Consider the following 22,729-nt stretch of genomic DNA (forward strand, 5'->3'; position numbering starts at 1 on the left):
GACAACATATGGTAGGATTTTGGTTTCTAATCCACTCTGCTATTTGCTTCCTTTTTATGGGCGAGTTCATCCCATTCACATTCAGAGTTATAATTATCAGTCGTGTATTCCCCAACATTTTGGTATCCTCTCCTACAATATTTTGGTATCTTTTTACACTATTTCCTTTTAAACCCGTGGTTTGTTTTAAACCAGTAACCCTTATCCCCTCCCTTGATTTACTTCCCTTTCTACCCCCTCCCTTATTATTCTCCTCTTTTTTATTTTTAAGGCCTAATGAATTCCCTCCCCCTTTTTCTCCCCTCCCTTTTTTGACCTCTCCACTCCCCTGCTTCCCCTGGTTTATCCCTTCTGACTTTCTCAGAAAACTTAGATAGAGTTTTATATCCCAATGGATAAAGCTACTCTTCCCTCTCAGGGTTAATCACACTGAGAGTAAGGTTTAAATATTACCTCTAAATGTTCTCTTCCTCCCCTTCTTTTAGTAGTATTCATCCCTTCCCCTTCCCATGCCCTCTTTTTGTGTAATAGAATATCCTATTTTTCTTATTCATTCAAGTTTCTCTTGGTGTCCTCTACTATTCACCCCACTCTTTCTCACCCCACATATCATCTTAGACCATTTAGTATTCCAACCTCTCCCTATGAATAATTCTTCTAATTTCTATAATAGTGAATACCATAATAGTGAATAGAGTTCACTACAGAGAATTATACATAACATTTCTCCACATAGGAATACAAATAATTAGATCTTATTGAAGCCCTTAAAGAGGCGAATTTAAAAAATAAGAGTTTTCTTCTTTTCCCTTCTGTTTCTTATTTACCTTTTCATGTTTCACTTGATTTTTGTGGTTAGATATCGAACTTTCCACTTAGTCCTGGTCTTTTCTGTGCAAATACTTGGAAATCTTCTATCTTGTTGAATGCCCAAACTTTCTCCTGGAAGTATATAGTCAGTTTTGATGGGTAGGTGATGCTTGATTGTAGACCCAGTTCTCTTGCCTTTCTGAATATCATATTCCAAGCCTTGCAGTCTTTTAGTGTGGAGGCTGTCAGATCCTGTGTGATCCTGATTGGTGCTCCTTGATATCTGAATTATCTTTCTGGTTTCTTGTGAAATTTTTTCTTTTACTTGGGAGCTCTTGAATTTGGCTATTATATTTCTGGGGGTTATCTTTTCAGCATCTAGTGTAGAGGGTGATCTATGGATCCTTTCAATGTCTATATTGCCCTCTTGTTGTAGAACTTCAGGGAAGTTTTGCTGAATAATTTCTTTTAGTATGGAATCCAAATTTCTATTAATTTCTGCTTTTTCAGGAAGACCAATGATTCTCAAAATGTCTCTTCTAGATCTGTTTCTTTGAACTGTCAATTTCTCATTGAGATATTTCATGTTTCCTTCTATTTTATCAGTCTTTTGACTTTGTTTTATTTGTTCTTGCTGTCTTCAGAGGTCATTGGCTTCTACTTGCCCAATTATTGTCTTTAGAGACTGGTTTTCTGCTATAATCTTTTGATTTTCCTTTTTGATTTGGTCTATCCTGTTTTCCAGCTATTTGATTTTGGTCTCCAATTTGCTCATCAATTCTTTTGATTTGGGGGCATCTTTTTCGAATTGCCCAATTCTAGCCTTTAGTGGTTTCCTTTTCAATCTGGTCATTTCTGGTCCTCAATTTACTTGCCTCAATTTCTAATTGCGAAATTCTGCCTTTTCAACTGTTATTTTCTTGCCAGATCTCTTCCATCTTTCTCATAATCTCAGATTTGAACTCTTCAAGACTTTGTGACTAGTTTTCATTTTTTTGGGAAGGTTTGGATATGGTTACTTGTTTGTTCTCCTCTGCTGTTTGCTCTGTTCTCTGGATTTTCTCTGTGTAAAAGTTGTCAAGTGTTACAGATTTCTTCCTGATTATCTTTCTCTTTTGGGGTTCTTGTGGATGGCTTGACATTTTGAGCCACATGCCCTCTCAGGTTTATCCTCACACTGAGGGTCTGTCTGCACTCTTTAGGCTCCTGAGGTCTCAGGTCTAGTTGTTCTCAGGGTCAAGCCTCCTGGTGGTCCCCTTGCTTATTCTTCTGCCTGAAGCTCCTTTAACAGTCTCAGAGCACTGCTTCCACAGTCATGCACCCCTCTGTACTGGGTCCCCACTCAAGGTCCGCACCTGCGCTCAGGATCCACATCCGAGCCTGTGCTCAGGGTCTGTGTTCAAAGTCCACACATTCTTTAGCCTCTTGTGGTCTTAAGTCTTGCTGCTTTCAGGAGCAGGCCCTGGTGATGCCAGGTAGCTGCCAATGACTTAACTGGTGCCCCAAACTTGCTCTAACTCTTTTGAGCTGGCTTTGGCACTGTAGATGGGGGGGGGGGGGCGGATGGTTTGCTCAGCTCCCATTTTAGTGAGAGCTGTTTCACCCCTTTATAGCATGGAAATGCCCGATTCCATGTACCTTCAATGCTGAGCCCTTTTGTGGGGTCCCTTCATTTGTCTGGATTTGTTTGTATGTCTTCTGGAGGAGTCCTATATGTGTGGGTTAGGAGAGGTCAAGCAGCTGCTTTTTACTCTGCCACCATCTTAACCTGGACCTATATAGTCAGTTTTTCAGCCTATGAAATTCTTGATCCTGCCAGGGCAAAAGCCCCAAATTGAATTCTCTTCTCCCTTTATCCACTAAGTCTTCTACTCTATTTCAAGGTAAACTAAAGATCCCTATCTGTGATAGAGTTATAGGCTCACAAATTGAGTCTCTGAAATCTCTTAGTAGCTATTGCTAACAGGGTCAGTCTATGCAGGTATCCAAAGATGGCCACAGGAAAAGCTGCCAAGAGATGGCAAGTGTTTGAGTATGCGTGGTTCACAAGATTGCAAGCTCACGCCTCCTTCTCTTTCCAGCTCCCCAACCAAAATCAACTCCTGTTGCTTGGGGGTTCACTCTTTTATAGTCCTAGTTCCAATGGTCTTCAACTGACCCTGCTTTCTTGGGGTTCCGCTGTACCCCAGTGAAATCCCACCTTTACACTGTCTTCATAATTTGACCCCTGACCCTATTTCCAAAGTTGATATTTATATTTGGGTTCTTTCTTTTTTACTTATCCCTTTTTTTAAGCAGCCTATTTTTAATTAACAACTTTATGCCAGTGTCAGGCTCTTTTCTCTGTCGGGAACAGGGGTGGGAATAATGTCTCAGGCTTTCTTGTTTTATTATTATTCCCTGAGTTCTCTGAGGATCTTTGATCTCCAAGGTCTTCTAATTTCTATATTATAGGACCCCTAGAAACACTGTCACCTTCAATATTCTTACTCCTTGTAATCTTTCTAGAGGTTGCAAATATTATTTCACCCTTCTGTCTTTGAAACTCAACTAGGAATTCTGCTCTCCCAGAGTTCTTGCCTCCCTCAACTGCACTCATTCATGTATGTTTTCTTCTCCTCTTCTATAGCCACAGATTGAAACAGAGTCTAGTCAACGCACAAAATCTTCTCCTAGGCAGCTGCCCAACCTCATCCCACACAGTCAGCTGGGTAAATATTCTGATGCTGATACTGTGATCTACAGAGCTGCCTACAGGCCCTGCCATGATAAATTGGTTGTCAATCTGTCACCTAGTGCATTCCAGCTTCCTCCCAAGATGTCCTTCTTTGGATGACTGTCTTTCCCTGGTTTTGCTGCTTAAAGTTCACTTAGGAGCACCATTAATAATTATTTTGAAGAGTAAGGTAATCTTCTGTCTTATTCCACCATCTTCCCACAGTGCAAAAGCTCATTCGTGAAATTTAAAATGATTAAACTACCAGCAAGTCTATAAGTCATACTCTTCTCGTCTCTTTTGTTACTTTATTATTTGAAATAAAAGGAACACAGAGGGGAAATAAGGATCAGAAAATAGTTTTAAAATAAAAACTATTTGATCAAAATAAAGCTATAGAAAATTGTTACTTTTACAAGAAATGCTTCTAGCTCTTTTTGGATGAATCATTTAGACGATTACAAAGAACACTTATTTTTATCCAACTCACATTCAATAGAACCACATGTTAGGGCAGCTTGGTGGCTCAGGGGATTGAGAGCCCCTTAGAGACTGGAGATCCTGGACTAAAATCTGGCCTCAGACTTCCTACCTGTGTGACGCTGGGCAAGTCACTTAACCACCATTGCCTAGCCCTTACCACTCTTCTGCCTTAGAACCAATACATAGTATTGATTCTAAGATGGAAGTTAAGGGTTTAAAAAAAATAATAAAACAATAGGACTACATGAGATTAAATCCCTACTTTCATTAACTGATGCAAAGTTAAATTTTGGCCTCATTATTACTATTATAAATGAAACATAATCCCCAAAATTTATGCTCAAGTTATTTTTACAGTGGGGAAGAATAGTTAAGTCCTCAAATAGTACACATTTCAGGATAAAATTTCTTTAGAGTCACTTAAAATATATAATTTTACTTAAAAACAAAATATCCTACCATTGTATAGAAATTGCATAAGAATTAGTCAAAACTGTCACATATTATATTATCATTTTAAATGCAAAAAAGATAATTAAGAGACTTTCAATAAATATTCAAAATGTTTGTTACTGTTATTACAATTTATAATAAAAATACCAGACAGAAGCACAAAACTTTATTTTCCTCAACAAAAGGCATGATATGCTGAGTTTAATCACTGTATGGTAACAAAAAATAAATAGAAACATGCCAGTGGAAAAAAAACAAAATATTTTCTCTATTTTAAAATCTACATGATTAAATTTGAAGCTTAGGACAAACAAGCAGTGAAATCTAAAAATGAACCAAGAAACATGAAAATATCCTAAAATCTTTTCCTAATATTTCCCATGATTATCCATATGTTACCCTTACCTTCATATGTATCATAATCACATTAACAGAAGATATGATAATCAGCTTGGGATAATGCCTATTAAAATATATTGGTTGGAAACCAATAATACTATATGACATATGGCATAACAATAAAACTAAACTGTTATTTTTAGGATTAGTCTACTCCAAACTGATATTCTAGTCCAAGTATTCTTAATTTTTGTTATCATGGACCTCTTTGACAATCTGATAAAGCTATGGCCCCCTTTCAAGAAAAATATTTTAAATGCAAAAAATAAAATATATAGGATTTAGAAGAGAGTATACTGAAATATGTGTTCTCCAAAACATTCTTTAAAATTATGGCATAGTTTGTGAACCCTTTGAAATTTATCCTTAAAATACATGGGAGTGTCATTGGACTTTAAGTAAGGAACTTACTAAATTAAAAATTTTAGAACTCAAGGGGAATGAGTACTTTCAACTGTGTAAATAGAATTAGCTCTAGTCCCTCTTACACAACTACTAAACAAATGGGAAACTATCACTGAATTCTGTATATAATGAATGTTCCTATTAATTGTATAATTTTTTTCATTACATAAGTATGTCAGCCTACTACTTTACAGTTGTTAATCTAGTCTTAAAATAGACTCATTTTAGTCTGATTGAGTAAAATCCCTGTGTTAGGTCATCTCAATGTAACAATCAGGAAGTCGTTAATTTCTCTGGGGCTCCATAATTCATCTATCAAATAGTGTATAGTAATTCCTTATGGTCTTTTTTATTTTAAAGGTAACTGGATTTTTTCCAAAATTTCTAATAAGAAAACAGAACTAAAATTGAGAAATGGCAAGGGTACCCAATACTAGAAGAGAATTAATAAGGATACCAGTAAGTACTACTTAACTATGCTGGATTCAATTGCTAAACCTAATCTTAGGAATTGCATTTCAATGTAATTTACTTTCTTCTGATTTTTCTTATTACTACCCAACTTTGGGGAAATCAGCTAAGGCACAACCTCTCTGTTGCTCAGTTTCCTCAACTATAAAATGAGAAGGAAGGAAAGTGTATGGACTATATAATTCTTAAGATTCCTTCTAATGTAATTATAAATTTACAAATCAAAAGAAATATATGTTTTAATTTAAAATTAGGCTGGATTTTTAAAAATCTAATAACCATGTTCAAATCATGAAATTTCAATTATTTTATCTACAAAATGGGGATAAAAATTTTTGATCTACAACAACAAACATCACATACAGAAAGAGCACAGGAGTACATGTCTCTGTGATGTAGTTTTACCTAACCTCAGTTTACACACCCTCCTCTACTGCACTTACTAAAAAACTCAATGATTTTCAGTTCTTCCTCCTTCCACTAGCTAAACATGTTAAAGAACCCCAAGAGATAATTTTACAAAGATTAAAGTTATACGCTAGAGTAGTGGTTCCCAAACTTTTTTGGCCTACTGCCCCCTTTCCAGAAAAATATTACTTAGCCCCCTGGAAATTATTTTTTTTATTTTAACAGCAATTAATAGGAAAGATAAATGTACCTGTGGCCATCACCACCCCCCTGGATTGTTGCAGCACTCACCAGGGGGTAGTAGCACCCACTTTGGGAATCATGCACTAGAGAAAAGTATAAGATGAACTATGTATTAGACTAGAAGGCTATTTATTGGCTACAATGGAGATATTGTAACTTCTACTGTTAGAATTCTCTTCAAGTTCCAAATTAAAGATTACTATAGTTTTCAATCTTGCAAAATACTTTCAAAAAATCATGATGGTTAGGAAAATACTTTCAAAAAATCATCAGATGGTTAGAATTTGAAATAGATTAATAAAATAACCAAATACATTCATCACAATGCAAAATATTTACTTACAATCTATCAAGAACAAACAACAAAACTTACCAGACACTTAGCAAATTCTTTGTTCTCTGAAAGAAAACCATATCCTGGATGTACCTTAAAAATAAAAATGGGGAAAAATATTTTTATTTAATTTATTTAACAGATCTTTCACTATATTTGACATCTTTTTGCTTTCTAATCCCATATTTTTTCACTATTCCATTTCATCACATATAATGCATCTTTTTGCTCAATGCTGCACATTCTAGTAAGAAAATTGTGTGGTAAAAGACTAAAATATATGACTCGGGATTATGAGTTATATGATACAGATTCTAAAGACTATATCACAAATAAAATGTAAAGCACTGCAGTTTTAAATTGAGTACATTTATTAATGTTATTAGTACCTTTCAAAATAACTTATTTTATATATGATGCTTCTATTTACTAAGTATATTAAAAAACCCTAAAAAACAGTACAAAAATTATATTACTTTTTTTACAGACAAAGTTTAGCCAAGTCAAGTGATTTGTTCTGGTTTTTATAGGTGACTGCTATCGAAACAGAAAATTAAACCTAAGCCTTCCAACTACAAGTCCAATATTATTTCTACTAATACATGCTTCCTCTCTGCATGCCAGTATTTAATAAAATAGAATATATCACAATACAACATTAGCAGAAAATTCCATAACACTAATTTAATTTCATGTAAACAAATCAAGTAAAGATGTAATATGATGGGCCCTAGTTAAAACATTAAAATATTTCATACTCATTAGCAGTGCTAATAAAGTATAAACATATGTAATATGTGTTCGTGAATTCAGATTTCTTTATTTAAACAATCATCACCCTAAAACATTATTTCAACAGAAATGTGAATACTAATTCAGGCACTCCAGGCTAATTGCTAGTTTTCACTGCCTCCATTCAGTTTTAAAGATGATTCTGAATATTTTGAAACATTACACAGTTAAAATATGATAGTAAAATTATATATATTAATATACATATATTTAAACACTACTATTCCTATTGTCATACTCTATTTTATTGCTTTTTTTCATATATTTATTTTTAAGCAATATGAATTCCTGAAAAGAATGAAGAAAAGAGATATACTGCCTGCATTTATCTACCTAAACTAATGTGCATTCTGTTGATGTCATAAAACAAAATTATTGAATGAATTATATTTCTAGTAGTGTAATTGTGTGTGCATAATTTTTAAAGAATTTAAGCTGAATTCAAACAAAAGTCTTTTGGGGAAGCTGTTTATATTTTAGGTTTTTTTTCATTGTTAAACTGAAGGAGTTAATATTCAAAATTAATTGGTATTTTTTTTTTGACAAATCTGGAAATGAACTGAAGCTGGTCCCTGGTGTGAAAGCTGAATCCAGCAGCCACCTGCAGGATCAGCAACCAGCACTGCCAGATGCTACAAAACCTTTGATTTCCAGTAGCAATTTCAGCCATATTTAACTCTTGTGACATGAATGAACCAAGTGCAAAAATATAGTCAATCATTCTCTCTCCTTTAAAAAATTTTTTTAAATACACAGTCTTAGCTTTTCTGTTCACTATATATGAAACAGCTGCAACAGATAGATACATTCAGACTCACAGCTTGGGCTCTGGTTTTCTTAATGGCTTCCATGATGGCATCCATGTTGAGGTAGCTTTTGCTGGTGGGAGCTGGGCCAACACAGACAGCCTCATCCGCCATTTTCACATGAACCTTAAAGAAACAAAACTGCATTGACAGATACTCACAGCAAAAAGTAATTGTCATCACCCTAAAGATATACATATAAAATTGCAAAACCATGGGCTTCAAAGATGATTAACATACCACTTTAATAATCTGTAATGGATAAGAAAAATGAAGTGCAAAAGTTTAACTATTTTAACCATCTTATTTATTTCAAGTTTAAATCATTATCAAAAAGGCCTAACCCTATTTCAGTACCATACACAATACATTTGATTAAATATAATCATAGCAAACAATTTGAACTTTCTATACTAATCATCTATATGTAAATTTCATGCCTAAAATTACTTTGGCACATGTAACCAAGGTATCCAAGTATCTTACTACTTAATAACAAACATTCATGACCCGTTGTAAGCAGGCTCCCCAGGAAGTTGGGGATAATTAGAGTGAATTGAATGAAGGGATGCAATGAGTATCCCTGCACAGCATCAGGTCAACATTATGTATAAATTAAAGTCTCTGACTACAGAGTTCAATATCACTATCCAAGAACCAGAAAATCTTGAAAATTATTTAAACAACTTCACATTGGATACTTATCTATTATTTATTTTTATCTAAATGAATGTTCCATATGAGGATTAAGTTGTGACTCCTTAAGTAATCATCTTATTAAGGAAATTTAATATAAGACTAATTATCTAAAATAAAATAACCCCTTTACATTAAACCAAAGTTTTATGTTATATAAAAATTATTTGTCTGCTTCTCAAAAGACTAATATGACACTGGAAAGATGATAGAAAAGCAAGTGTAAGTATGTTTAAGTGGCCTTTCCTGGTCTCTTAGCTTGTGTTTCCTATTCTTTTGTTTGTTTTTCTTAAAAAAAAAACTTGCCTTCTGTCTTAAAACTGATACTAAATATTGGTACTGTTATAGAGAAAATATAGATTAGAGACTTAGTTAGCAGACAGCAGACTAAGCTGGCAAGCTGGCAAGAGCTTGGAATTCCAAACTTGGAATCCTGCCACATAGGGGACTTGCACACAGTGACTCTGGAGTTGGCAGTTGTTGGCAGTTGTTGGCTTTGTAAGCAGCTGTCTGGGTGAGCCTGCATGGTGTTTGGGATCTCAGTACTTTGGAGTTGTTCCCTGGACCTGAATACAAGATCTTCAATCAAGAACAGTGAAGTTGCAGGTTGAGACAGGATTTTTATCTGTGCTGGTGGATATGCAGTTAATCCCATCTCCTTGACTTCCCACTTGGGATTATATCTTGCTGCATAACCAGAGTTTCCTGGGACCAGAGACATCTAGAGATCAGCCAAGGACAGCTTCGTGAGATACCCTTACCCCTGACAAGCTAGCCCTTGCCATAGGCGGTCTGCTGGTAGATTGGCATTCAGAGTAGTCTTTACCATCCCACCATTCCCTGACAGTTACCTTTAGACTTATGTGGCAATTTTTCCCTACTTCCCTTCACTCCCTATCCTAGTTTGCTATTAAAACTGTTTTATACAGACCTTCTTTGTTCTTTCCCAGACAAACCTGGCAGCTTGACAACAAGAACCCAGAGATAACCCCAGCAGCTTCTCCTGGTGGTTTCCCTCTCTCCTCCATTCCCCATCCTTTTCTTACCAAAGCACCCTGGAGTTGTCACTGGTTTTGTTGTTCTGTTAGTTATTTATTCATTTACAATAACAGTACCAAAGCAGAAGAGTAGCAAGCACTAGGTAATTGGGGTTAAGTGATTTGCCCAGAGTCACATGGGCACTTTTTTTCTGAAAGTCATTGGTGTTAAGTGAAGCCACAGGGAAACAGACTGACTGACCCATCCTATCATGGCACAATGCCTAAGCAGTGATGATCATGATTCAAAGCTCTTGAATTGAGAGAAAGGGGGTGTTAGATGAGAAGGGCAATCCCTTAGCATTAACACAGCTATCCAGGAGGCTGTAGAGGAAGTAAAATAAGGTATGGCTGCGGAGCTTTACAGAACTGTACTGGAGGAGAGTGTCCAGTAAGAGCCCTCGATTCATCACATATGAGGATAGGTCAAAGGAACTGAGGATAATTAGATTGGAGAAGAGATTGAGGGCAGGGGGATGAAAGATATGAAAGCATTCCAAGTATCTGAATAATATGCCAGGTGGAAGAAATTACTTAGACTTATTTTGTAGAGAGGACATAGGATTAATATGTAAGATTTACAAAGAGAAAAATTAGACTTAATGTCGGTTATAATTTCATAATAATTAGGAGGTCCAAAAGTAGAATGGCTTCTAAGAAGAACTAGAAGATTCCCCTTTCTTGGCAGTCTTCAAGGACAGGCTCAGCAACAACCAATAATTAGAGAACTGCAAAATAAAAAAACTTGGAACTTCTACCTTATACCCAGTAGATTGGCAAAGATGACAAAATGAGAAAATAATAAGTGCAAAGTGAAATGAGCAAAACCAGAAGAACAACATATATTTTAACAATCTGTAAAATAAACATTTCTTAAGCACTTATTATGCACTAAGGATATAAATATAAGCAAAAAGAATTCAGTCCTTGATTACTATGCAGCTAAGTGGTATAATATATAGAAAAGCTGGGTATGAGTCAGGAAGATCAGAGTTCAAATCTGGCCTCAAACACTAAAAAACTGTGTGATCCTAGTCAAGTTATTTAACTCTTTTTGCCTCCATTCCTCATGTGTAAAATGAGCTGGAAATGGAAATGGCAAATCATTCCAGTATCTTTGCTAAGAAAACCCCAAATGGGGTCACACAGAGTCAGATACACAACTTAAATAACTCAATAACAAACAAAAATTTAGTCATTTAGAGTATTTTATGAAAAGCAGTTTTAATATTAACAGCCCATTCCTGGATTCAAGAAATATAGATCCTAGTAGCGATAATTCTGCTATAATCTAGCTATGTAACAACAGCCTAGTAACTTAACCATTCTGTCTGCCTCAGTTGCCTCAACTTTCAAATGATTTCTTTCCTCAGGTATTCATCTCTCTGCATTCTAATTATGCTATATAACTAATTAATAACAAATTAAACCTTACATAATAGCACCTACCTCATTGTATGCCTGGCACACAATGGGCACATAACAAATGCAAATTCCTTTTCCATTCCCATTTCCAGCAAAAAGCTTTCCTTCTAAAAGAGTAAGATACCACATAACAGGGATTTAAAGATTGGTGATGAAGAGAGGGAAAGTACCCTCCTGAGAGCAAAATATGGAGAATAAAACATTTTCAGTTTATGCTTTTCCTTAATAATGGAGGTTGCAGGAAGACACAAGTAGAAGCAGAGAGGAAGGAGGATACAATTGAAGTATGGTGACAAATTCTAGAAAGCACTGTATGGCTATTCTAGGTCATTCCTCAAAATTAAGATTGTACAAGGAATTCTCCAATAGCAAAGGAGACACACAGGAGAAGAAAGAGAAGTGTAGTATAGAGACAGGGGGTCATATAGTTTTTTCAAGCTTTGGCTGAGTTCTGAAATCAGTTAGGGGTTTGGAATCTTGAGGAAAAGTTCAGTTGGTTTAGGTCTCCTGTGGAGGGAGGTTGTCTGACCAGCTGAGCTGCCTCCTTACCTATCTGTAGAATTGAAATTTAGCCTAGCTTTGAAATATTTATTTAAGAAATTGTTATTTTGGATAAACCCTTTATATCTTCCTTCCCAATATTATTTCCTACCTTCCTTCCCTTACCTTATATGTCTGTGGAGTTAATAAGGAGAGTAATTAGAGAGGAGTTCAAATTCGTGAAGGGTTAATTATTATTGACAGTATTACATATAAAGAAACTAGTCAGTCATCATTTATTCCCTTTAGATATCAAGAGCAGCTTGTAAGCTTGAGTTAAGGCAGGTCCTTACTCAGACTTCATCTCTGCCTCCCTTCCCCCACCTGAGGTTCCTGATTCAACTGTTAGGGCTTCCTCAATCCACTTTCCTGACACATCAACCTTTAAAGATAATAAACCCTTTTGTGTTTTAACAGACCTATTAGTATAATTTGTCAGTTAGTTATTAAGAGAGGGAAGAAGAGGGAAAGAACCAACATACTCTGGGCTTGAAGGGAAGCCGGGGTATCCATCTTGGAGGAAGGTGTAACTTCAAAACAAGTCCCTTCCTGTGAAATTAACTAAAGCCTGATTGTTAATTTCAGTTTAGTCTATTTCCCTCAGCCTGTGTTTAAGTCTGAGTCCTGGTCTATAAGCCCTGCTGTATTTGCCTGTTAGATTAATTCTACCTCTCCCTGAAGATCTTATTCCTTCAGTATTAAACTCCTGACTTCAGCCCTATTGTATCCTGAATCTCCTTATTCCAGCCTACCTGTAACCTATATTTACTATCTTAATAAATCCCTGATAACCTCCTTTCAAAATTCCCTTGTACCACACACCTTTCCTCAAATTACCCCCATTACAGAAGGTAGCCTAAGAATGACAGAAAAGTCTAGAGAATGAAGTGAAAGAATTAAGAATTCTGAGCAACATCATAACCAACCATGATTCCAAAGTACCAATGATAAAGAATGTTACCAACCACCTGATAAAGATGATGGACTGAATTTATAGAATGAACACATTTTTGGGCATGGTCAATATGAGAATTTTTTTACTCAACTATGCATGTTTATTACAATGGTTTTGTTTTTCTTTCTTCCAGATTGAAGGTACGGGGTGGAGAAAGATGGAGAGAGACAAAAATAAATACTTATTAATTGAAAAAAATTTACTTTAAAAAATTTATACTTTTAGAGAGATACCCAGAGCATTGAGAGATTAAAAGTCTTGTGTAGAGTCACAAAACCAGAAACTATCAGAGGAAGGGGTTGAAGCACGTCTTTCAGTTTCCAAAGCCAGTTCTCTATTCTTTATGTCATGGCTGCCTGATTACCAATTAGATTTAGATAAACATATCTTCTCAGTATCCAGAATAGCATAATGCACATTGTAGTGTCGATATGAAAGCTAGAAGTTCAACACACTTGAATGAAATGTTCAATATATTTGCAATGATAAAATATAAGTTCTGTGATGGGAAGGATTATTTTCTTTTTATCTATGTATGCCTCGCTCCTACCACATAGTAAATGTCATTAATGCTTATTAGCTCATTAAAGAATTTAATAAAAAACATTTATTATATTTATAAATTAGTCTTAATTGTTGCACAGCCACATTCAGTCCTTAAAAGTAAAAATCTATTTATCATTCAAATCAATGTTTACCTACTCTTAATCCTATAGATCAGTGGTTTCCAAACTTTTTTGGCCTACCACCCCCTTTCCAGAAAAAATATTACTTAGCCCCCTGGAAATTAATTTTTTTATTTTAATAGCAATTAATAGGAAAGATAAATGCACTTGTGGCCATCACTGCTCCCCTGGATCACTGCAGCACCCACCAGGGGGTGGTGGTGCCCACTTTGAGAATCACCGCTATAGATGTTAGTAAAAAGGAAGTTATATGCTTGGGCTTTATAAACACAAAGTAAAAGAGGGAAAAGTAAATATATTTAGAAGCAGGGAAAGCAGTCTAGTTTATAAGATCTTTTCCTTTTATATATGTACAATTTGGCTCCTAAAAGGGGCAAAAAAAATAAAAAAAATTTGTTTAAGGAAAACTAATAAAATCAACTAGAAAAGAAACATTTCCTTTCGGATAAAATGTTGAGGAGAGGCACCCGCACAGCAATGGTAAACTTCCTTGGGGATGGTACCGCTGCCTGCATCACTGACCTCATCACTTTCCCCCTGGACACAACCAAAGCCCAGCTACAGATTCAGGGACAGGTAGAGGACCATCCATACTTGCTCTACCACTGCCCAGTATCAGAGTATCATGGGCAGCATACTGGTGAAGACTGAGTGAATACATGAGGAATTAAGGATAACATCTAAGTAGTGAGTCTGAGAAACTGGGAGGCTGGTGATGCCCTCTACAATCATAGGAAAGTTGGGTGGAATGGGCATGGTATAGGGGAAGTGATAATGAATTCCACTTAGAACATATTGAATTTAAGATGTCTACTGGACCTTCTATAAAAAATGTCTGAAAGATAGTTGAAGATGTGAGATTGAATGAAGGCCAACAGAGAGTTTGAGGGAGAACACATATATTTAAGAATCATCAACATAGGAATGGTAATTAAATCTAGGGGAGTTGATGAGATCCTCATGTGAAGTAGTATAGAGGGAGAAAAGGGACCAGGACAGAACCCTATGGGACACCAACAGTTAAAGAGGGTGATTTTGATGAGAATTCAGCAAAGGAGACTGATAAAAGGATAAGCAGCACCCAAAACCTAGAGAAAAAAATATTAAGAAGGAGAAAGTGATGAAAAGTGTCAAAACCTTCAGAGAGGTCAAAGAGAATGAGGACCAAGGAAAGAACAAAAATAACCAATCAATAAACATTTATTAAGGCCCTACTATGCAAAGTGCTAGGGAAACAAAAAGAAAGTACAATTTCCACCCTCAAGGAGCTAACAAATCGAAAGGGGAAAACGATATGCAGATCTAGGAAGAATGGACCCCAATTGGAAGGAAATGCAGGCTCCAGCCTGTGTACTTAAAAAGAAGGAAGTTCAGAAGTAAGCAGCAATGTGGCTCCAGCTCCAGCTAAGAACAGAGCAGTCTCAATTTCAATTTCTAGCCCCATGAGAAGCTTTCCCCTGTAATAACTAGGGCAGGAACCCCAGCTAAAGGGAAGCTTGTAGATCTGTCATTTTGAATCAGCAGAGCTTTCCAGAAAGCAGAAAATAGCAGTCTTATAGCACTCTATTATTGCTTATAAACCAAACCCAAGTTAGGAACTTGTCAAGTTCAAACAAGTGGGCAGTGATCAGATCCTGTCCTCAATCAGACCACTTGGGGGAGCATTGTTAGTTTGCAAATCCCCCTGAGCTATCTCTGAGAGCTTAGAATAAAACAAAACTCATTACCCCAAGAAAGCAGCAATAGGACCAGATTAGAACCTTTCCCATAGAAGTATACGAAATTGGACTCAAACTTCAAATCTAAAGCAAAGAAGTAGTCTGGAAGAATGAACAAATTAAAAAAAAAAAAGATCTTAGCAAACACTTGTTAACATAATACAGACAGCCATAACATAAACAGAAAGAATGACTTCAAAACATCTAGAAGCAAGGTCTCAAAGATAAATACAAATTTGGCAAAAATTGAATTAGCCTTCTTAGAAGAACTGAAGCAAGTTTTTAAATGTTTTTTATAAATGAAATGAGAGCACTACAAGAAAAAAAAGAAAAAGTGAAGAATTATGGAAAAAAATTGGAAATAAATTTGGGACAAAACCTTGCCAAGAAATAAACTCCCTGCAAATTAGAATGGTCTAAAAAGAAATTAATAACTTCATGAGATGAAGAGAAATATTAAGGAAGAAAGGAGGCCTACCCATACCAGTTTGGAAACTATACTATAAAGCAGTAATCATCAAAACAATCTGGTACTGGCTAAGAAATAAAATAGTGAATCATTGAAATAGATTAATAAATAATAAACACATAATAATTAATGGCCATTTGTGACCATTAGTTAATTAATGACCCAGTATTCAATAAACCAAAATATCTAAGCTATTGGGGAAAGAGTACACTATTTCACAAAAAAGAACTGGTTAATACTAAAAAACAATATAACAGAAAATAGGCAGAAAGCAATATCTTATCCCATATACCAAGATAAAGTCAAAATGGTTACTTGATCTAGAAATAAAAGGAGATACCATAAACAAATAAGAGGAACATGGAAAAGTTTATCTATCAGACTTATATATAAGGGATAGATTTGTGAACAAACAACACATAGAAAACATAATTAAAAATGAAATGGATAATTTAGATTACATTAAATTTTAAGTTTGGCACAAACAAAACCAATGCAACCAAAATTGGAAGGAAAGTAACAATTTTGGGGGAAATTTTTATGGCAAGACTCTATGGCAAAGGCCTAATCTCTCAAAAATACAGAGAATGAAGTCAAATTTATGAGAATACAAAGCATTCCCTAACTGATAAATGGTCAAACAATATGAACAGGCAGTTCTCAGAGGATGAAATTTAAATTATCTATAGTCATATGAAGAAATGCTCCAAAACACCATTAATTAGAAAAATGCAAATTAAAACAACTCAGATACCACCTTGCATGTATCAGAATAGCCAATATGACTAAAAAGGAAAATGAAAAATGTTGGCAGGGATGTAGGGAAATTGAGACATTAATACACTGTTGGTGGAACTATGAACTGATCCAACCATTCTGAAGATCAATATGAAATCGCACCACAAAGAACATAAAACAATCCATACTCTTTGAACCAGTTATTGCCACTTCTGGGTCTATATCTCAAAGAGGTAAGAGATAAGGGAAAACGACCTACTTACACAAAAATATTTTTAGCAGCTCTTTTTATAGTGGCAAAAATCTGGAAACTGAGGAGGTATCTGTCAAGGAATGAAGGAACAAGCTATAGTATATATGTTTATAATGAAATATTATTGTGACATAAGAAATGACTAACAGGATGAATTCATAAAAACCTGGAAAGACTTATATGAAGCGATGCAGAGTAAAGTAAGCAGAACCAAGAGAATAGTTTATATATATAGCAAAAGAAAAATTTACAATGATCAACTGTGAAGGACTAAGCTATTATCAGCAAAACAAGATTCCCAGATTATCCCAATGGATTCATGATAAAAAATGCTATCCATAGCCAAAGTAGGAACTATTAGAATCAGACTGCAGATCAAAGCATATCATCTTTCACTTTATTTTCTTCATGACTTTTTTATGGTATGTGTCCTATGTGTCTTTCTGTGATGGAATGGGAAATAAGTAAATACATATTGCAAGAAAACATTAGTATAACTTATATCAGATTATTTACCCCTGCAGAAGGGGGAGGGGCAAAGAGGGAAGGAGAGAAAATGAATCACAAAATTTCAGAAAACAGTTGTCAAAAATTATTTCTACAGGGGCAGCTGGGTGGCTCAGTGGATTGAGAATCAGGCCGAGAGATGGGAGGTCCCAGATTCAAATCTGCCCTCAGACACTTCCTAGCTGTGTGACCCTGGGCAAGTCACTTAACCCCATTGTCTAGCCCTTACCATTCTTATGCCTTAGTTCGAGTACACAATATGACTCTAAGATGAAAGGTATGGGTTAAAAAAAATTTTATTCCTACATGTAATTGAAAAAATTTAATTTAAAAAAAAGAAGCCTTAAGATCAAAAAACTGAAAAAAAAATAGAAGAAAATGTCAAATCAAAAAATAGCTAACCTGGAAAACAGATACAAAATAAAAATTTGCTAATCACTGTTCAATCTAAACACTATGACTAAAAGAAGAGCCAGAGCATCATACTACAAGAAATCTTAGAAAACTGCCAAAATCGCTAGAATTAGAACAGTATAAAATAAGAAGAATCTACTGGTCAACTACTGAAGGAAATAACATTTTGTAATTTTCTCTAACTCTTGCTTGGTTTTAAAATCTTTCCTTTCCCAGAGATCTGACAAGTATACTATTCTGTGTTCACTTAACTTATTTATAGTTTCCCTCTTTATATTTAAGTCATTCACCCATTCTGAATTTATCTTGGTGTAGGGAGTAAGATGTTGATCTAAACCTAATCCCTCCCATACTGTTTTCCAAATTTCCCAGCAGTTTTTGTCAAATAGTGGATTCATGTCCCAAAAGTTGGGCTCTTTGGGTTTATCAAACACTGTCTTGCTGATGTCATTAACCCCAAGTCTATTCCACTGATCCTCCCTTCTAATCTCTTAGCCAGTACCATATGGTTTTTTTTAAACATTTATTAATATTCATTTTTAACATGGTTACATGATTCATGCTCCAACTTCCCCTACACCCCCTACACTTCCCCCACCCATGGCCAACACACATTTCCACTAGTTTTGTCATGTGTCCTTGATCAAGAACTATTTCCAAATTGTTGGTAGTTGCATTGGTGTGGTACTTTTGAGTCCACACCCTCAATCATGTCCACCCCTACCCATGCGTTCAAGCAGTTGCTTTTCTTATATGTTTCCTCTCCTGCATTCCTTCCTCTGAATGTGGGTAGCATTCTTTACCATAAATCCCTCAGAATTGTCCTGGGTCATTGCATTGCTGCTGGTACAGAAGCCCATTACATTCAATTTTACCACAGTATATCAGTCTCTGTGTACAATGTTCTTTTGGCTCTGCTCCTTTCGCTCTGCATCAGATCCCGGAGGGAGGTCTCTCCAGTTCTCCTGGAACTCCTCCAGTTTATTATTCCTTTTAGCACAATAGTATTCGATCACCCGCATATACCACAGTTTGTTCAGCCATTCCCCAATTGAAGGACATACCTTCCTTTTCCAGTTTTTTGCCACCACAAAAAGCCCAGCTATAAATATTTTTGTACATGTCTGTTTATCTATGATCTCTTTGGGGTACAAACCCAACAATGGTATGGCTGGATAAAAGGGTAGGCATTCTTTTATAGCCCTTTGAGCATGATTCCAAATTTCCAGCCAGAATGGCTGGATCAGTTCACAGCTCCACCAGCAATGCATTAATGTCCCGATTTTGCCACATCCCCTCCAACATTCATTACTCTCCCCTTCTTTCATTTTAGCCAATCTGCTAGGTGTGAGGTGATACCTCAGAGTTGTTTGCATTTGCATTTCTCTAATTATTAGAGATTTGGAACACTTTCTCATGTCTTATTGATACTTTTGATTTCTTTACCTGAAAATTGCCTATTCATGTCTCTTGCCCATTTATCAATTGGGGAATGGCTTGATTTTTTATACAATTGCTTTAACTCCTTGTATATTTGAGTAATTAGACCAATATCAGAGTTTTTTGTTATAAAGATTTTTCCCAATTTATTATTTCCCTTCTAATTTTGGCTGCATTGTTTTTGTTTGTACAAAAGCTTTTTAGTTTGATATAATCAAAATCATTTAATTTACATTTTCTAATTTTCTCTAACTCTTGCTTGGTTTTAAAGTCTTTCTTTTCCCACAGATCTGACAAGTATACTATTCTGTGTTCACTTAACATGTTTTAGTTTCCCTCTTTATATTCAAGTCATTCACCCATTCTGAATTTATCTTGGTGTAGGGTGTGAGATGTTGATCTAGACCTAATCCCTCCCATACTGTTTTCCAAATTTCCCAGCAGTTTTTGTCAAATAGTGGATTCATGTCCCAAAAGTTGGGCTCTTTGGGTTTATCATACACTGTCTTGCTGATGTCATTTACCCCAAGTCTATTCCATTGATCCTCCTCTCTGTCTCTTAGCCAGTACCATATTGTTTTGATGACTGCTGCTTTCTAGTATAGTTTAATATCTGGTACTGCTAGGCCCCCTTCCTTCACATTTTTTTTCATTATTTCCCTTGATATTCTTGATCTTTTGTTATTCCAAATGAACTTTGTTATAGTTTTTTCTAATTCAGTAAAGAAATTTTTTGGTAGCTTGATAGGTATCGTGGTAAATAGGTATATTAATTTGGGTAGGATGGTCATTTTTATTATGTTAGCACGTCCTACTCATGAACAATGAATGGCTTTTCAATTGTTGAGATCCAGTTTTATTTGTTTGGAAAGTGTTTTGTAGTTGTTTTCATATAATTGCTGTGTTTGTTTTGGTAGAAAGATTCCTAAGTATTTTATATTGTCTAGGGTGATTTTAAATGGTGTTTTGCTTTCTACCTCTTGCTGTTGTAATGTGTTGGAAATATATAGAAATGCTGATGATTCATGTGCATTTATTTTGTATCCTGCAACTTTGCTAAAGTTGTTGATTATTTCTACAAGCTTCTTAGTTGATTATCTAGGATTTTTTAAGCAGACCATCATATCATCTGCAAAGAGTGATAGCTTAGTCTCCTCTTTTCCTATTTTGATACCTTCAATTTCTTTTTCTTCTCTAATTGCTACTGCTAGTGTTTCTAGTACTATGTTGAATAATAGAGGTGATAATGGACACCCTTGTTTCACTCCTGATCTTATTGGGAAGGCTTCTAATTTATCCCCATTGCATATAATGCTTGTTGATGGTTTTAGGTATATTCTATTTACTATTTTTAGGAAAGGTCCTTCTATTCCTATACTTTTCAGTGTTTTCAATAGGAATGGATGCTGTATTTTGTCGAGGCTTTTTCAGTATCTATTGAGATAATCATCTGATTTTTGTTTGTTAGACGGTTGATATGGTCAATTATGTGGACAGTTTTCCTAATGTTGAACCATCCTTGCATTCCTGGTATAAATCCCACCTGATCATAGTGGATGATCTTCTTAATTACTTGCTGGAGTCTCTTTGCTAGTATTCTATTTAAGATTTTTGCATCTATGTTCATTAGGGAGATTGGTCTATAGTTTTCTTTCTCTGTTTTTGGTCTACCTGGCTTTGGAATCAGTACCATATTTGTGTCATGAAAGGAATTTGGTAGGACTCCTTCTTTGCTTATCATATCAAATAATTTGTATAGTATTGGGATTAGCTGCTCTTTGAATGTCTGATAGAATTCACTTGTGAATCCATCAGGTCCTGGTGATTTTTTCTTAGGAAGTTCTTTGATGGCTTGTTCAATTTCTATTTCTGATATGGCATTATTTAGATATTCTATTTCTTCTTCTGTTAATCTAGGCAATTTGTATTTTTGTATATATTCATCCATATCTCCTAAATTGTTATATTTGTTGCCATATAATTGGGCGAAATAGTTTTTAATTATTGCCTTAATTTACCCTTCATTAGAGGTGAGGTCTCCCTTTTCATCTTTAATATTGTCAATTTGGTTTTCTTCTTTCCTTTTTCTTATTAGATTGACCAGTACTTTGTCTATTTAATCTGTTTTTTCAAAATACCAGCTTCTAGTCTTATTTATTAATTCAATAGTTCTTTTACTTTCAATGTTATTAATTTCTCCCTTAATTTTTAGTATTTCTAATTTAGTTTTCATCTGGGGGTTTTTAATTTGCTCGCTTTCTAATTTTTTGAGTTGCATGCCCAATTCATTGATCTCTGCCCTCCTTAATTTGTTAATATATGCACTCAAGGATATAAATTTCCCCGAGTCCTGCCTTGGCAGTATCCCACAGAGTTTGGTAGGATGTCTCATCATTGTCATACTCTTCAATGAAATTGTTGATTGTTTCTATGATTTCTTCTTTGACAAATTGGTTTTGGAGAATCATATTGTTTAATTTCCAATTGGTTTTTGATTTGCCTGTCCAGGTGCCCTCTCTAATTATTATTTTTATTGCATTATGATCTGAGAAGGTTACATTTATTATATCTGTTCTTTTACATTTGTTTGCTATGATTCTGTGCCCTATTAAATGGTCAATCTTTGTGAATGTACCATGTACCGCTGAAAAGAAGGTGTATTCCTTTTTGTCCCTATTTATTTTTCTCCACATATCAATTAAATCTAATTTTTCTAGGACTTCATTCACCTCTCTTACCTCTTTCTTATTTATTTTTTGGTTTGATTATCTAGATCTGAAAGAGGAATATTTAGATCTCCCACTAGTATGGTTTTACTATCTATTTCCTTCTTGAGCTCTGCCAGTTTCTCCTTTATGAATTTGGATGCTATACCACTTGGTGCATATATATTGAGCAGTGTTATTTCCTCATTGTTTATACTGCCTTTAATCAGGATGTAATGTCCCTCCCTGTCTTTTTTAATCATATATATTTTTACTTTGGCTTTGTCAGAAATCATAATAGCCACTCCTGCCTTATTTTTCTCATTTGATGCCCAAAAGATTTTGCTCAAGCCCTTAACCTTAAACTTGTGTATGTCTACCTGCCTCATATGTGTTTCTTGTAGACAACATATGGTAGGATTTTGGTTTCTGATCCACTCTGCTATTTGCTTCCGTTTTATGAGCGAGTTCATCCCATTCACATTCAGAGTTACAATTATCAGTTGTGCATTCACTGACATTTTTGTATCTTCCTCTGGACCCACTCCTCCTTCTTCCACTATTTTCTTTTAAACCAGTGGTTTGCTTTGAGCCGGTATCCCTTATCCCCTCCCTTGATTAACTTCCCTTTCTACCCCCTCCCTTATTATTCCCCTCTTTTTATTTTTAAGGCCTAATGAATTCCCTCCCCATTTTTCTCCCCTCCCTTTTTTGACTTCCCCACTCCCCTGCTCCCCTTGGTTTATCCCTTCTGACTTTCTCAGTAGGTTTAAATAGAGTTTTTTATCGCAATGGATAATATAGCTACTCTTCCCTCTCCAGGTTG

The 22,729-nt window shown here is 35.3% G+C and overlaps 1 protein-coding gene across 1 annotated transcript in view; it reads right to left on the reverse strand.

The window, feature by feature from the left end:
• Window positions 1–22,729, reverse strand: part of PCCA (propionyl-CoA carboxylase subunit alpha) — a 618,789-nt gene that overhangs the window by 520,487 nt on the left and 75,573 nt on the right. Inside the window, exons 5-6 of the mRNA XM_044669343.1 lie at window positions 8,333–8,446; window positions 6,762–6,815 (exon numbers count right to left, since the gene is read on the reverse strand). Of these exons, the coding sequence (XP_044525278.1) occupies window positions 6,762–6,815; window positions 8,333–8,446 (168 nt within the window). The remainder of the gene's footprint in view (window positions 1–6,761; window positions 6,816–8,332; window positions 8,447–22,729) is intronic.

The sequence above is a fragment of the Gracilinanus agilis genome, chromosome 3 (assembly GCF_016433145.1).
Source record: "Gracilinanus agilis isolate LMUSP501 chromosome 3, AgileGrace, whole genome shotgun sequence".
In the NCBI taxonomy this organism is placed as follows: Eukaryota; Metazoa; Chordata; class Mammalia; order Didelphimorphia; family Didelphidae; genus Gracilinanus; species Gracilinanus agilis.